The sequence below is a fragment of the Echeneis naucrates genome, chromosome 9, assembly GCF_900963305.1.
Source record: "Echeneis naucrates chromosome 9, fEcheNa1.1, whole genome shotgun sequence".
NCBI classification, from domain to species: Eukaryota; Metazoa; Chordata; class Actinopteri; order Carangiformes; family Echeneidae; genus Echeneis; species Echeneis naucrates.
The window spans coordinates 8,685,357-8,703,496 of record NC_042519.1 but is presented as its reverse complement, the minus strand read 5'-3'; the positions used below and the strand labels follow the sequence as shown (position 1 = coordinate 8,703,496).

The following is an 18,140-nucleotide window of genomic DNA, read 5'->3' as shown; positions in this document are numbered from 1 at the left end:
GAGGTGGAGGTGTTCAAATAGGTACAAAAGTACAGTATCAAATCCATGTTGTATTCAAATGTGACTTATTTTGCATATATCAAGTGCCGCCATTGCTGTTTCATCCCAAAAGCTGGAAAAAAATAAGGCATTTCACATCCAAATTTAGCAGTTGGATGGCAAGCCTATTTAAAAGAGCTACAAAACACAGTAGTCCGGTAAGAGGGCAAAAACAAACAAGGCTAAATTGCTCCTCTGCACTTGGGTGGTTTGGCAGGTTATGAAGGCAACAGTGGCTTTGAGGAGGTTTGTCCCAATGAAAGGGCTAACTGTGTAGATTGCTGCACTTTCTGGCCCCAGCCCTGGAGGAGGGTGGCCTGCCTTGGAGCTGTATTCTCCCACTAACAACAGCAGATCAGACTGCATTCAACTCTGAATAGATGTCTGGTGTGAGCATGTGGGTGTGCGTCTGCTCAAAGAGTCACCAGACCTGTTTGAAACGAGTGGAGAAGAAGCGAGGGTGCCCATACTAGGAAACACACTCAGTTACAGTACGCACTGAAGTCACAACAGAGATGGACCAAAAGTGAGAGTGTACATGTTTGTGTGTGCAGTCAGGGGAGCAGACTGTGTTTATCCTCGTCTCACAGGGGAAGAGATGCAGTGTAATTCCCTGATGTGTGTTTGCTCAGCCCTAGTGGGCTGGCCTTTGATTACAGTGCTGACCACATAATATGAGTAACTGTTCACTACTGCTGTAAATGACAAGCACATGTAGACAACATACTGAACACTGCAACACTGTGAGGACCTGAAGAGCGACGGTGGCCAAACAGAGACAAACACAACTGAAATCTCAGTGGGATACAAAAAGAAAAGTAGAAACAAGAGACATATCCAAACCTTCACTGTAAACTCAAACCTGGATTCATCCCTTCAAACTCTTCTATCATAGCAATGGTGAATTTCAGTGTGGCGTTTTTCACATCAGACAGCAATTTTCCCATGAGCTCACATGTAATTATAAGCTGTGCAGGGCTCAATTAAAGGTTGAAGACGTCAGAGTGAGTAAGCAGACCTCCACTGCTGTGTGTCAGAGAGCCAGCGTCAATGTTGAGACAGAGGAGTGAACTGAGGCCTCGTTGATTTACGTTATGTCCTCTCCTTACAGACGCCCACATCTCCCTCTGTGGTGGCTAGTACTGTGTGTGTGTTTTAGTGTGTCCGCCTGCTCCGTCTCTTTCTCCCAGGTCTTTCAGTTACCAGCCTCCAGGAAAGCTCCACCCTGTTGCCCCCCTGCCAGCTTTACCACTGCTGCAGGTACAAGGGCCAGTTAGCGGGTAAGCTCAAGTTACCAGACCTGCCGACCCCACAGCGCTACAGGGAATCTTGTCCGCACTTACAAAAACAAGCAACATCAGCTCATTTTTCTTCAAACACATCAAGCTACACATCTACTTTTGCTTTACTTTGCTCACTTATTCTTCCCATTGGAATTTAATCATAGGATTTTGAAGTAGTGCCTTCCTGTCACCAGCTTTATCAGCATCTTCAGTGTAAGACGGTTGGGCTGAGGTCTGAGAACTTGGCTTTGGAACTATTCACCCATGGCATCCACATGCCAGACATAAAAACAGCCATTTCAGCAAATCTGGCTTTTGTTCCTGCCTGACACGTCTGGTTTGAGCTGCAGTAGGTAGTGTTTGTACGAACAAGGTAACAACTGCAGCAAATTATCATATTTTTCTTTCTTTCAACATTTTTGAGAAGCCCGTTGGCTTCATGGGTGGCAGCTCTGAGTGGCATGTGGAACTAATATCCCTTCAGCATACTCACCCCCCCATCACCTCTGGCATAATAAGTATGTCTGCCAGACGACGGTATCCAGACTGAAGCTGCTGAGTTTGTGGTGTCAGCTACTGGGCTCCCATAAACCTTTAGGAGGATGCTCTATAAAACAATACACCTTGCACGGGAAATTTGCATCTGTGATGCAGCAGGTTGTAGCCGGGATTCTTGACCATGGTAGCTGTAGAAGCAACCAAAAACATGTCATACCACACTGTATCCTTAACCCTCTGCCACTGCCAGCAGTTTCGATCAGCTACTACTACTCTAAGAAATCAGATGTCCTGAAGCGCCTTCGGACTCATCTGAATCCTCATGGTATGGTGTTCCCAAAGCCAGGGCTAACATGCTGATGCAAAACATATTCACGTTCTTTGCATGTTAACACCAGCCATACTGAACAAACTGAAAGTTTAACCTGATAATGACAACAAAATTCATCCAGATAGTAATTCATCCCCTGGGAATCGCGACTGTTCAGCGAGCCACTTTACCGCAAACCCGAAAACTCAGCTGCATGTGGTCATTTGTGGCATCACTAAAAACATTAGCATCTATCACCTGAAGATCCAGGGACGTCTGAATGAAATTTCATGACAGTCCACCCAATAGTTGTGACGATATGTGACCAAGGGGACAGATAATCCAGACGACAAACAGAGCTAAAAACGGATTGCTGTGCGGTTATAACTCTCAGGATATTAGCTTGTCTCTCACCTGTCTCACAGCCCATTCAGAATGATTACATTGCTACGAGGGAGTGCCAGACATAGCTGCCAAGTCACACCTCCTCCCAGAGATCTCCTTATCTTGTTCTCTGGAGTAGCTTACCTGATAATGAAGCACTGGCTTGTAATAATGTGAACTTTTCAACATAACTCTGTGATAGCCACTCTGAGTGTATCATCCTCCCTGCTGGACAAAAGCCCACAACTGAATAGAAGCATACAGAACTGCTCAGATATCACTGAAGTCTTCTTCTCTACAATGGTGTGAGGCACGTTAAGCTGATAGCCCCCACATATTTTCCTCACATAAATTTAAAGCAGGCAAAAAACATGAAAGTGTACCAGACGTAATGAAGAATGATATGAAATAGGCTACTCACAGCTTCTCCAAAGTGTAAAGGCCATAGAAGGATCCATTTCTCAGAACTCGAATTTTGTTGTGGCTCAATATCCTGTAAAAAACAAAACAGAAGGGAAGATCCATAGAAGTGTTAAAAAAAATCTTGATTGAAAATATCGGAGCAGATCTTATGATGTTAAACTCAAATACACAAAATTACTTTCATGGACACCAGTTTTATCCCTGCTTCAGCTTTAAGGCTTAATCAGAGGAGGATGAGAGCTAAGGTGAACTGTCCACTGCATGCTGTTTGAGAGATTAGCCTGAGAAAAAAAAGCACTATCCAAAGATGGTTCCAATTAATGCTCGAGCTGGAATAGGACATCAAGATTAGGAGGGAAGTCATAATCTTGATAATCATTTTGCATACGTTGTTACATCCAAAGGATGTCTTTCCACATCAAACAAATGGCGGCACAGACAATGTTAATTATCCCGTTTCCCCTAAAGCCGGATCACTTCGCCCGGGCAGAGGGCTGCAGGACACACTGGATGCCAGGCTGAGATTTTCTTGTCTGAAGGGGGGGTCATGGGAATAGTTGCACCAATCATTCTGCTAAAAGGCACATGCCATTGTTAGAGACAGTAAGGACAGACCTTTGCATAACAGGAATTAATTAATATATAGATTCAATTTGGTTCATGTTATTAAAAAGTGTTTGAGATGTAGATTTATAGCACACAATTGTCTGCCCACCAACTACGAAGCAACAGCCAAGTAGCCTGTAAACTGAAAGTAGAGATAAATAATGAACACGCAGTTTAAAAAATGTATGAATAACCTTTTCACTTTTACAAACTGCCCAAGCTTTAATGCACCCATTGTGACTCTTATCAGAAACATTGCCAGAGCTTTAGAGGAAATAAAACTGCTGCCTGAGTTACATTCACTAACATTTTTTCCAGTTCAGGAAGTGTGATGGTCTTATATTGCAATAAAGCTTGGGAGCAGGTCAGGGTGGATGACTATGCCTGCAGAACGCACAACATAGCGCTAAAGGCCTGGGTGTGTTTCAGTAATCCACTCGGGACAGATTCAGGGAGAGATTTTTAGTTTGGATTGAAAAAGCCAATATATCCTCATGCTTCAGTGGTAACTTTTTCTACATTCAGCCGAGACCAAGATCATCATTGTGGTTGCAAATTTGTTGCTCAGGGTCGTAATTTCCCGGAGACAGGATATAGTGTTCGCACTAATGTGTCTGGCCTGGTGGATGAACAGACCTGCCCAGGTCCGCTCAGCTGGAGATCGGGGTGTAACGGGGGCCCCTGTGCTGGCGACAGCCCACCATCATCAACACACCCTTAAGTTTCACATCAACCTCGGCCCTACCACATGGTGCTTAATGAGCTGTTTGCGACATTAAGTGTGTTCTTATTCTTGAGAGCGGAACGGTGTGTGCTCCCTTAAAAATGGGAGCTTACTGTGAACAGTCTGAGATTTTCAGATTCAGCAGCAACAGCAATCAGCCCCACTGTTTCCTGCCACATCAATAAAAACACTGCCTTCAGCTCCACGCCTTCCAACTCACTTAATGGGCAGATTTAATCATACACCCTCGGTACACAGGGACGAGCTAGCCTGACTGAGCTCTCCACGATAGTAACTTAATTAACAACCACAACATCAGGACGAGATGAAAACAGGGTAGTTCTCCATCCAACGGGCAAACAAAAAGAAGGAACATCGTCTTCTGTTCCAGTTGGCTTGAAAACTTCAGCCAATACCTTCCTGCAATTATCTACCAAATTTAGAAACCACAAAATTATATTTTTTAACTGGTCTGTAATAAAATCAAGAACAGACTGGACAACTGCTCCACTAATGATGACTTTAAAACCAAGACCCATCTGGCTGATTCACGAGGTATTTTAGCGAAAAATTTTTGCCTCACTTTCATACCCTATGGATGTGAGTGTTATCACTGTCGCAACAATTTCAGTATCCACATTAATGCACACGCACATGTTAACGCCCTCTATTCTAATTCACATCATCTCAGCTCAATGGCTTCTTTCTATAACTAGAAATACACAAATAATAATAATAATACAAACATGTTCACAACTCTACACAGACACAAATAAATCACAGTTATTAAGTCAAGACATTTGTCAAGGGGATGTTAAACAAGAGCTGTCCTCTCATAGTGTAGCCTGGATTTGAACCTGTGACTCTTGGACTTTGGGGTCCCTCACTAGACTTTGGGCAGAGTATCTCCTCTATAACTGGATGCAGGCTGCAGATGAAAGCTACAGAGGATCCGGAACTGCCTGAATAATTCAATACAGATAGGAGAGGAGAAAGTCACATCTGGCAATGAAACAAGCCATTTAATTCAGCACAGACAGTTCAGATGCAAATAGTTCCTCTTTGCTTGAGCTTATTGTACATTAGTCTGAGGCCTCCGTGCATCAGGTTTAGGAGTTCTTGAACGTGGACTCACGTGCACGTCCACAAACCTATAAGACCAACATATAGCCTAGTGATCATATAATGGCTGTGTGATTTGGATTATATGTGTTTTCATTTGTGTACATTTGGGGGAAAAATTTAAAAAATGTGAACATGTGGCATCCTATCAGAATAACCCTAATTTGTCTCAAGTTAAGAAATTTCAGTGCAGAATATTTCAATTATCTTGCTGCGCTGTATGCTGGGACTTGAAAGCTGACTTTCATAAATAAACAAAGACCACAAAATGAGCTAACTGAAACCCTCCCACAAACAACAAAAGGCAAAGAGTTCCAGGAACGCAGGGGAGTTACACAGGCTGGACACTATCGTATAATCCTCAAAGATCAGTGTGTGGAGCACATTTGCAGAGGAGGACATTGTTCTTTCATAAAAAAATGCAGACAGTACAACTCTGAGAATGAGAGAGGGTCAGAACTCTGTAAACAGACAGAAATAGTCGTTCCCATCAGGCTAAACAGGAAACCCAGCCAATTAGCTGTTTATTCAGAGCCCGGTTTCAGAGGTCAGGGGTTGGAGAGAGAGCACTTCCTGGACAGCCTTCAGACAGACAGAGCAGCGTCCTGAGGCAGGTGACAGCTAAGAGTGCATCACTTCCTCACTGCAGAACACAGAGGTTGACAGAGCTTCACATGCCCAGAAGATGACTAACTTCTCTGCCGAAGCTTTACTGTGCGAAAGTGGCTCATTTCTACACAACATCAGTGACGGATTAGATGGCAGCCTGAGTTAATCAACTTTCAAGAGTATGAAGCTGTATGGTACATGGCACGACAGCGTGTTAACTCGGTCCAGATCATGGACATTATCACAGAGCTACAATTTAGCATCATTCATTCATTTAACTCTCTCAGACCACAAACGCCTCAGAGAAATCAGACGGGATAATTGAATCCATCTAATCAATGTGAAAAACCAGGGCCTCAAGTCGGGCTCCAGGATCCCATAACCATTTCATCTAATTCATTTACACGAAGACAAAAAAACAGGGGGGTTATAACAGAAGCACAGATGGCGGCTTCCATTGGGTGGTGCGCTCATATATACAGCATATGTAAAACAGAGGGGTTAAATAGGGTCAGACAGAAAAAGCACATGTCCTATAGACATGCTTTCCGCTGCCTACAAGTCAGATATGGAAAATAATATGAATAAAATGAACCCATCCTTTTACTTAACTAAAAATACAAGTGTGTCATTGGAAAGAGACAAGCCGGAATATATTATAAAATGTTTTTGCTGTGTCTGCAGGTTCCTGCCTTGTACATGTTATACTATTGTTTTATAGTTTTTGTGCAGACCCTTTCATAATTTATCCACTGCTCCCTGAACACGGAAAACAAACACATATTTTAAAAGCATTTTTCCTAGTTATGGCCAAGACTTTCCATTATATGCTGATTATGCTGGGCTCTTTGGCCCATTTCTGAATTAGTTCTAGTTTCTGTCGAAGGTGTATGATTAGGAAGGGAACAAATGGAGATTGAAAATGTTGAAAATACCATGTCAAGCCAGCAACCTTGAGGAAAATTGCAGGTAATGTGGTGAATGACTGGATAGAAAACATGATATCTTTAAAACGTTTGTGGTCCAAAATTACAACGTTTCACCACAAAAATTCAAATAGGGGACTAATGTGATCTTTTTAACATGACATGCTGTAGCCTACTTTTAGAGGAAATGAAAACATTCCCTCACATTCTTTTAACCCAGATGTTGGCAGAGATCTATCCAAACAAATATACCGTTGACAAAGTAAACTTGTGGGGATTCATTATCGTATAATAAAAAGTATGACTACTGTCAGCAGGCCTTTATGTTTCAGGATCAAGTACCATAGTTCAGTGTTAACTTGGGGCTTCCTTGCTGTGTGATGGAGTAGAAAAAGGAAAAGCCATACAAAGAGTCTTGTCTAGTAAACCACAGCAGCTCCTCCCTGCACCGTGCCACTCACTTTGTTGGTTTGCTCAGTTTGCTTCCTAAACCCACAAACCCTTTGAGGGCCATACAGGGCCATGACAGCACGTCACAAATTGTATTTGCTCACAGATTTACTTCCGCTCTTCTCCCCGATCTGGAACTGCACAGATGTCTAACTGTCACATACCAACTCAGGTCTGAGAAAGGCCCAATGCACGCATGCGTGTGTGCGTGCGTGTGTGTGTTGGTACCTGTGTGAACTGTAAACCAAAGCTGTCTGTCAAATGCTTTCCCTAGAGCCGGTTTGGTTTTGGTTTCATTGTCAACAGTCATTTTGGCTGTGAGGAATCATCTCAGTGGTGAAGCTGTGAATGTTGGCTGTGTGGCGCCGGCACCAACACGGGAAGCAGCAGCTCAGAGGAGTCCTTTCAGCTTTCCACATCATGACCTGGTGCAGACGCACAGAGAGGGTAGACACGCCTTGCTATCTCCGCAGCTAGGGCGCTATAAACCCAAACACAGTCAGTTACCTCTGAAACGTTGGTGTCAGTATCTTTGCATTCTTCATCCTGTCTCTCTGCTGCACACACTCAAAGCTGTTTTGTAAGTGGGAGCAATGCACAGGAAGTGCTCCATCTTGGTTTGGCATTTAGCCTAGGATATGAATGAAGTGCTTTTGAGCAAAAATCGCTGATTCCAGTTGGCCTCTGTTGACTTCCAAATATTTAGGCATGCTGGACTCAGACAGTGAGCTCTGTGTAGCTGCAGGCCTCTACAACAAACCACTGTCAGGCACAAAGACAGGAGTTTTTAGAAGGGCTTTATATTTAAGAAGAATTCATCTACAGGCTAAATGCACTGCCCTTATTATCTGAGAGGAATCTCTGAATTACCGTAATGTTGTCTTTGAGTTTTAATACTGAACATTTCTGCAGCATCACCCCTGAAAACACTTGAAGCGGCTGAAGTGTGACTGGATGCTGATCGCTGCTGAATCAGCGCTCCACCTCTCATCTCACCCCAAGCGCTGTTCCAGGCCAACAGAGATGAGGAGGTGCAGGTTCAGTGTAATAAAGGGAGTCAAAACAATCAAACGGGCCACTGTGTAAACATCATTTAACTTTGGATAGGTCTCTTACCCCTGAGGACCACACGCGAGGTGAAAGACAAGAGCCTTTGAAAGAGATTGTTAACGTGCCATAAATCCAGCCCCAATTTGGGGACCAATGGGAGCCAAATAATGAGAGTGACTCTCAATGAGAAACTCAGCGTCATTATTGAATTCAGCCTGGTTTAATTAGCGTGCTGACTTGGTAATGCACATGCTGCTCTGTGTCACAGCATTGCTAAAGGTCATATAAATAAGAAAATAATCATTTAGCCTTGAGGTAATTAAATTCTGCTGAAAGCAAGACGATTATCCACTTTTATACTAACAGCAGTGTGAGCACTTCAATCTGTGTATTTCAGCGAAGAACTTTCTATATAAGATCATCAGTGTTTTTCTTTTATTGCATTTTCCCTCCTTACTCTCCTTTTAAGTTGCTTTTGCTTGCCAGAGTTGCTTTTCGAGTATTTTGGCAGTTCACAGAGGAAAACTAAGTGAACATGGCAGCATTTCTCTTTATATACACGTCCCACACATGGCACTCAGAGTAATGAGAACAGAAGTAGTGGATCTACAAAATACTGTGGTTGAACCAAAAGATGGATTAAAAAACTGTATTACTTTATTTGGCGGTTGACAGGATTTCCACGGCTGCTTTTCTCCAAGTACATGCCAGCTCTAATAGACCAATAGCCTTTTTACAATACACTGCCGTTTACCCTCATAATCAAGGAGCTGGCCTAAATTAGAGAGTCACCTACGAGCTCATGGATAGGTCAGAAAAAGGGGATTAGATCATTATACATGATTCCTTAAGATGCCATTAAGAAATGATGCTCTGTTTTGACATTTTTTTTAAGTAGATGAATGCCATTCCAGATAAGGAGAGGAAAGTTCCCAGACCGGCCCACGTCTGAAGATAAAATGGCCTCACAAACAGTTTATAGTGTGTGTGACAGACCAACTGTGCGAGATCAACCTCTAGAAAAGGTTTCAGTGGTGGACACATTTAAACACAACTGCAGTACAGTGCACACAGCCATTTGCTGAGCTGGGGCTCCTGTGGCGACAAACCTGCAGCAGCAATTGGCATGGACCTTCATTAGTGGCAGAGAATTCTGGGTCATGACATGTCACATGATGGGATGAGCTGTGTGCTTTTGTGTTACTGGGACATAGAGCAGCTTGCTGGTATATGCTCACACAGACAAACGTTTAGAAAGACAAATGTTGCCGTTTAGCGCCTAACAGTGAATGTGACCCAGCATTCATGATAGCAGTTACCTGTCCGCGTCTGCCTTCATACAAGCTGATGGACAGTGTAAGCAGCGAAATGCAACTTCATAGTTTTTGTTCTGTCATTTTTAACTACTTTGTGAACGAGCCCAAACCAAACACGAGTGATTCTCACACTTTCCCACTGACAAAATGAATATGGAGAGTTGTTAAGTGTGAAAAGATTGTGTGAACATGTTTTGATTCAGTTTAATAGTTTTTCGCCTGTTTTAGCATTGTTCCTGTCTGTCGTCTAAAGGCAAGAGGTAATCTGCAGTTTCATTTAGATGGAAGATAACATGTTTTGAATAAAGCGTTTAATTTAGTCTCCGATGCCTGAGGTTTGGCTGGCCCGAGAGTGGCTTTTTTTGTGTTTATAGTTTTGGTAAAGTAAATTGTCATTTCAGGAAATGTGCATATGTGGGCTGTGGGGGAAGAATAAAACTGTAAAAATTTCATATTTTTAAGTGTGCGTCACTCAACCCCATTATAATGAATTATGGGACAGATGGTTTGATTATAAGTGGATTCTTGATTTATAGATTTGCTACTGTGTTGGCTGTGAGTGTCATGATCCTAATCCTGAGAGAATGATAATTATCATCATTCAGTAAATGGCATGAAAACGATCCAGTTCAATGAGATTTACAGGGACTGTTAGCACATTCATGATTGTTGACAGCTGACAATATTTGTGCTGGCCTTAAAAAAAAAAAAATCCTGCATCAGCTGAACCCAACCCCAGAGCCTCTCGGGCTCTCCGCCGCTAACAGACAGAAGCAAGAAGAGGAAGATCGAGGGAGGAGGGATGAAAGGAAGTATAAGCAGAGAGATCTCTCAGACTGGTAGGTGGTTGTGTCATCTTTGTTCCAATAAGCACTTCTAAGAGGCATCCAGACTGTTCAGCGCCTGGGTCCATCCAAAAAGTTTAACCCTTTCGTCATAAGAAGACAGAGAGCCCCCTAAGCCAGCGGTCCCAGGAGCCCTCGAGCACCCTGAGCTTGTCACGGCACTGAATGTAACAGAGAGACTAAATTTCCTTGAGCACACCAGGCACTTTAGCAGCAAATGCATGTCAAGATGTGAATGCGGCCATTGTGCCTGACCCACCAGAGGGCTCGTAGCAGCAACCAGGGAGCACTGCCAAGCTACAAGCCCCATTTGCTGCCTGTCATGGAAAGGAGCATCCATGAAATTGCATGCAAAATATTTCTTGTGAAACCATTTTGAAAATTAATTCAGTAATTCTGTCATCAAACAGCGAAGGGGGCGGGGGGTATTCAGGAGGGGGGCAGTCTCAAGAAAGTATACCAGCCTTGTGATTTATAGTATGTAGAGAATTTTGCAGTACTTAGCTTTGTTATCATCCTCTCCTGCCTTGAGGCTAGATATGGGTAGTGTGCTCCTGCTTGGATTCATGCAACCACTTATTACAGAGTACTCTGTATTGTGCTTGGGTTACCAGGCTGAGAGTAAGGCTTTGTGGCTTTGTGGTTCGTGGCTATATGTGTGTGCGCAAATTTAGATACACAAGTGTGCGACCTATCAGATTTATTTATATGGAAAGTGTGTATGTTTAACCCTGTGTGTGTGTGTATGTGTGTGTGTGTGTGTGTGTGTGTGTGTGCATATGTGGTCCTAAAAGCTGCCAGCCTAAAATTAAAATCTGGGTTTTTTAAATGTCTCTAATTAGAGAGGGGAGGACTGAGGACTATTTTGAGAGCTGCGGCCACACACACACCCATCCCATATGTGTGTGTGCGCACAGGCCAACAGGCCAACAAACACAATGTACACTTAAGAAATGAAGGTCCCCCACCTGGTGTCTGTCTTATTAAAGAATTAATCAAGTCTTCTAACAAAGAATCATCCATGAAGCGTGTTTCTTCCTTAGAATTACCTGGAGCTGTGTCACATTTAAGGCAAACAAGTCACTGCGGTGAATATTAACAGCCAGGCAGCACATGCTGAAATTGCAGCGCCTCACTGTAAAGATGCAATAAATTATTACAATATTTAGAGTCATAGACAAGTCAAGACTAACCCAACTGGAAGGTTTATGGCCGCAAAGCAGGAGTACAATAGCCAGTTTAATCACTGTCTAAAATGTTTTTACACGTTTAATGAGGCAATTTAGTGAATTTAGCGTTTCGAGACAGTGAGTGGAATGTGGTGTGTGGCTGGATAACATCGTCTCATTGTTCTGTCTTATAAGCAGCCTGTGTTTTCTGCTCCTGAGCAAAGAGTGCTGGTGAATCAGGCAGCTTTCACAAAGGCGGCTCAAATCTTTCTGCTCCAGATACATTCACGGAGTCTTTCGAAGCATCTGTGGCAAGGTTGTGTTTTTGTCACCATGTGACAGGAGCCTTTTTCATTCTTCATGCCAACCCAACTAGTCCAGAAATGCCAAGATTTACTTAACAATGGTTCAACAAGGAATATACATTTATGCTGTAACTTTAAGCAGAGGTAACTCTTTCAATGAAGACTAGAATAAACTGTTGTTTCTTTATTTCTCCGTCCTTTGACTGAGACACTATATCTTGTGGTAATACGAAACACACACACACACACTCAGCATTAAAATACTTACAATAGTGTGAGAATGAAGACTAGACAAATCAAGAAATTATGAAGATGTGTTGATGTCAGTTGAATAATCAGGGTGTATATCAGTGATAAAAAAAAATGTTACAATATAAATATTTATCATCTAAAATTCTACAATTTTATTGAGTACATTTGCATTAAAAAAAAGGTTTGAGATTCATATATTTGTCCCTGCGTGACCTTTGGCCCTCATGTGGAAACTGGAGGGAAAGGTTTTGGGGAAGCTTGGGAAATTTAGCTGAGTTTGACTAGTAGATTGAAACAGCTGCTATTTCTGTCTGTCTGTCTTCAACTATCACGAGATAAATGGCATTGATTTGCGTTGTGGTGCTGAGGCGTGTTTGTAAGTGCAGCTTTAAAAGCCAGTGAAGACATTTTAGAAGACAGAAAGGCCAACTACACCTGAACAAAAATAGGATGCAAGTGCCTGAGAAAGCTCCTGCTGGAATATTTTTGTGGGAGTTGTAGATTTTTGTAATTTGAGATGCTGCATTAGATATAGAAACTACTATCACAGCTGCTAACCTTATGCCTATTTAAATTATCAAGTGTCATATTATTCATGTTAATTGTTTTGTTACCGCAGCTGAATCCTGGAATAAATCTGTTTAACCAAACATCATTATCATCATCAAAAAGGAACTTAAGCTTCACATTTCAGAGCTTAGATGGCATTAGAACGTTCAAAAGTAAACATATCAGAAAAACGAGCAGACAGCACCCACATACACACACACATGCTGAAGCCACAGGCGTTCCCACTATAGACACCCATTATCTCCATCTGTATTCATGTGTTGTCGACCCGGGGCAGGAACTTTGGGGGCTGCTGTGGTCAGACACAGGGAGAGGGGAAGTTAGCACTGGCAAAGAAAAGCCAAAGTCAGGCATTTTTGGAGAAAGATAAGAAGAGAGCGGCGCGAAAAGAAAAACTAAAATAACAATAAAGCCACTTGGGGATACGAGATTACTATAACAATACGACCCTATGTTTTGGCAAGTTTTGAAATATTGCGGCCTTTCAATGGAAAAATGCAACGAGGTGATAAGTGAAATACACATTCATCGGCCAACCGGGCAGGGAGCTGCAGCACAGCTCAGCGAGCGTGTGGAGATGTCCCAGTCTGATCAGGTTCCCCTGACCTGTGAGGGCACAATAAAATCCAAAGCTTGTATGGCATTGGCAGGTGCTGCAGCTGAGTATGAAGGATCCTGTGTCGGGCCTTTGTTTGTTGTTTTGATTTATTGCTGACCGCTGCCCCACCTAACATGTGCAGAGGAGGGTCCAACCAGCCCCCCTACTCCTCTCAACACCTTTCCCCACATAAATAAACCCTATCGCTGGAGGAATGCCGGGGGTCCTTTGCTCATCCAGCTATAGGAATTCACCCCTCTGATAAGGCCACTGCTTGGGATGTTTCAACTCACGCTCCGGTCTCAGCACAGACTTATACACAGGCCCAGCATAAAAACCGCCAACACATCTGCTGGCCTTTTGCTACTCAACCGCACATTGGCCACAAGTGGGAGACCAATAATGTGACTCACAAGATAAATTGTTGCTTAAAGGCACACGCAAATTTATACTGTCGCCAGTCGATCATACCGTTTATATGCGTTGGCTTTGAGTGAACAGAGGCACGGGGGACTCATCAGATGCAGTAAAAGATGACCGATTGTATGATGGTTGGCTATGTGATGAACCAAACAAATGTGGGGTTATTTAAAGAAAAAAAAAACAAAACAAAACAATCCTGTGCTGTCTCTCAGACACTGCTGTCAAATAAGAATATTCAACCTTCAAACCTCTCCAGTCCCAAGACAGGTCACATTTTGCATGTTGCCTTCACTGGTCTGGTGACTACAAAAGTATGAATCCTCCAGCCAGGAGGCTTAGCTTGGTACAAAGAGTAGGAAGATGGGGAGACAGCTAAGCTGGCTCTGTCTAATGGTCAAGATCTGCTGAACAGCACCAAATTTAATCTCCTTTGATAAATCAGTACCAAAAAGTGTAGAATACCAGAATGGTGTATTTGGTAGTTTGGGCAAAATGTTGTGGGGATGTGTGAGGCATTTACATCCAGCTGCTACTCTGATCTGATCACATAATACAATGACCTTAGAGGCCTATCTCACACCCCGCTCAGTGTCAAATAACCCAAAGTATCACTAAGTGTGCTTCAGAGGAACTGGTAGGCGGATTTTGTTTGATTTGGACACAGCCAGCTAACTGCTTCCACATGTTTCCAGTCTTTATGCTAAGCTAAGCTAATTAGCCGTGTACAGACATGAAAGTAGCATCAATCTTCACATCTGACGATCAGCAAGAACTAAACAATGATTATAGTTTTAGAGAAGTTAAATTTAACTCAGCCCTTTGTTCAGTAACACCACCCGCCCAGCAGAAACTTTTAGAAATATCCATCTACAAAGGAAGACCCTCACTCATAAAGAAATATTCCAACCAGAGCTGTAATATTTTTACGTAAGCCCCCGGCTACCAGCCAGTGACACACTGGGCTCAAGTGCAAACATGCAGGGAGCAACTGCCTCGCAGCTGTCGTAGGTGAAGGGGTGAGGGGGGCACTGGGCCAATGAAGAGCCTTCTGACCCCGCACTGAGCACGTGTGCCCTCCCACTCCTTCAGCCTGGCACCCATCGAGCTGAAGCCATCAGTCACTGACAACAGTGACAGCAAAATAAGCTAAAGGGAGGGGTATGGTTTTGACTTCAAAACCACAAGCACTGAAGCAGCCGTGCATTCACACATAGACTGCCACTGTACTTTCTCTTCATTTGTCTGTTGCCCATTAAAACGTTAAAACAGGCACAGCTGCCACCGCACAGTGCCGAGCAAGGAATGATGGCTCTGTGTCATGGCTTCAGCTTAAGTGGGTTTGATATGCATCCATCCACGGGCACAGATTTCTTTTCATCACCATGTCTCTCTTTCACACTCTTTCAAAAGGTTAATAATAACAGACATGGAGCAATGCTTTGGAACTCAAGCTATATTTCTACACCAAGGAGCCTGGCCTTCTCCTCCTCCTCCCTCTCACCCCAGTATCACAGATCTGTTCGTCAGGGGCAGGGGAGTTTTTGGTCTCCAGGGGCACATCCCTCTGAACCGCCTGCCAAACTTCTCCTCTTCTTCCTCCATCCACTCTCCTTTCTTGCTCTGCCCCCCTCCTTCTTCCCACTGCTTCTACTCCTCACGTTCATTTTCCCCTTCGCATACAACTTCCATCATTTATTACTACTTTCTGTTCAACAACAGCGCTTTTCTTATCTATTTTCCCCTCTCTACCCTTCCGCTCCTCTTCCTCTCGCAGTGATCCAGCTCCTTTGCAGCCGTGCATAATTAGGCCTAAACACAAGCCTGCACAGGCTCACATCTGGAAGGAGTTTGGATATGGCAGTTTCCTACCAAGACGACTAAATATTTAGGTTGAGAGTTACTGCGTGTGGATGAACTCATGATCGAGGGGATGGGAAGGGGGAGAGAAATGGGGAGCGGGAGATAAAGAAAAAGAGGGAAAGTGGGACAGATGACCGGAGGCTAGCATAATGAATCATGAAACCAGTGATTAGCGCGGTGTACGCGCTGGCACACAGCAAAGCCATCCAAGTGCAGCACAGACTATGAGAAACAAAAGCAGGAGGTGACAATATTGGGGTGATGGTTTGCCCCTTTATCGCTGGCAGGAATAACAAACAGCCAACTAATAGTTTTAGTAAACAAATCCCCATTGGGATTTCCCATGAGGCTGAGGGGCCTCAGTCGGAATGTTCACAGGGGCCAGCTGTTGTGCATTACATGTAGCGCTCGGCCCCGGAAGCTCTGAGCCTGGTGTCTTCCAGTTCTGCTCAGCATGGAGGAGAGCATTCCTCCAGACTGCCCCTGGAGAGAGGGCAGCGGTGCTGGCTGTCAGGCCGTTCGATTGTGGGGAGTGACCAAGGTGGTGAGGGCCACAGAGAGAGCTCCCCAGCTGCACCTGGAATACTGTCTACAGCCTCTGAGCAGACTGAGGAATGTCAGGAATAACACGAGTATCAACACAACTTCTCACATTCCACATCTGGAGCTAATGTGAGCAACGATGGGCGCTTGAGGAACCCGCAAAATCTTCAGCAAAATGAACTTTCCAGACATGAGTTCTCAGGACGAGGTAAAGAAAATGGCGGATTATGGTTGGAATTGTTTTCTCCTCGTACGGAGCGTCATAAAAGTGTCAGAGAATGCTAAACATCTGTACAAAAACAACTCAACCAAAATTAGTAGGTGCGGGGATGGAAGATTATCTTCAATCACCTCAACCACTGCCACCCAAGCCATTTTTTCCTCTGCTTTCCCGGCAATGTGTTCCCCAGATGTTTATCCTGCCTTTATTAAGCAAGCAACTTTAAGTCCTATAAATGGACTGCTGACTGGTTTCACCTCTCCCGGGGCATAACTCCCCTTATTTTACCTCATATGTGTGCTGCAGTAAAGCGGTTGAACATGTTTTTGTTTTTTTTTTTTGTTTGGGTTTGTTTGTTTTTTACTGTGCCCATATGCAGCTAGAATTTTTCCCACCGGATTAGAGTACAGACACTGTAACATACTGTGGGAATGAGCAATGTCTTCAGAAAGTCTGAGCAGCTGTGAACTAAAATGCTTCCTTACAAGTGAGCAAAAACACCTCCCAGAAATGTGTCCCTGATAGATAGGTAACACATCCATCTTAGCAGTTTGTGTGTTCTGGCTCATGATGAGGCTCTTTTAAGTTTTATCCAAATGGACCACACAAATAAACTAAGCCGGCGTATAATCATTGAAGAATCAGATCATTGCTGTCAGGTTTTCACTGACTGGTGCTTTCTGTCCTAACCAGAGGGTGATTGTGAGGCAGGATGTTGCGATATCAAAAAAGCAGGCTCCAGCTCAACATATAAAACACTCAAGATGTGTTCCTGTTTGCTGCAGTTTTGCAACACAGATTCAGCAGGGCCATGTGCGCGGGTATGAAACAGTGGGCTGAGCTGTGAGAGCCTGACTGGGTCAGAGTCAAATTTAAAGTGACAGAGTTGTGTCAGAGAGGCTGGCCGTGATGATGGCTACAGCCAGTCTGGCCTCACTCTGATCTTCTTAATGCCTTACAGAGTGGCGACTGCTCAGCCCACCACTGCGCAGCAAAACTAGATCAAGATGTAACTCCTGACCTAACAAGCATCATTACTGCAACAAGTCCTCAATACAGTTAAAACTAAGGTCATGAGGTCAGAGTCTTGGGTGTGTGGGCCTGATCAGAGTACTGAAGTACAAGCTATTGTGTATTTTTATGAGAACTGTCCTTCAGTCCCTGGCCACTCGGTTCTGATGGTAACTCTGGTAAAACATTTATGTCTGTCTAGGATTTTAAAGGACGACTGAAAGCATTCATTTGAGCCACATTAAGAAACGGCCAAAAATCATGAGTTCAGAGGTTACATCAAACTTTCCACAGAGACTCACAGAGTGACGGTCCTGTTGGGGAGTAGGCCTGGATCCGGAGGCTCACTCAGCTCCTCCTTGCTGCAGCTGACTCTTCTGCCCGAAGCCTGGACTCCGTGCGCTTTGGGCCGCTCGTCCGTGCAGCTGCAGCCGCTGGTGGAGGCGAGCGCCCCGGGACAAGCCTCGGAGAGCCTCGGCCCGGCGGCGGACAGCAGGAGCAGCATCAGTACCAGACGCCCCGGCAGCGGAGAGATGCCGACGCCGGGCGCAAACATTGTCCTTCGGCTGGATCTCACCTCAGCTGCACCCCCGCCTCCAGTCAT

At 44.0% G+C, this 18,140-nt stretch overlaps 1 protein-coding gene across 1 annotated transcript in view; it reads right to left on the bottom strand.

The window, feature by feature from the left end:
* The window catches only part of adgra2 (adhesion G protein-coupled receptor A2), a 34,516-nt gene extending 16,376 nt beyond the window's left edge, over positions 1 to 18,140 (bottom strand). The window contains exons 1-2 of the mRNA XM_029511423.1: positions 17,839 to 18,140; positions 2,936 to 3,007 (exon numbers count right to left, since the gene is read on the bottom strand). Coding sequence (XP_029367283.1) covers positions 2,936 to 3,007; positions 17,839 to 18,140 — 374 coding nt within the window. The remainder of the gene's footprint in view (positions 1 to 2,935; positions 3,008 to 17,838) is intronic.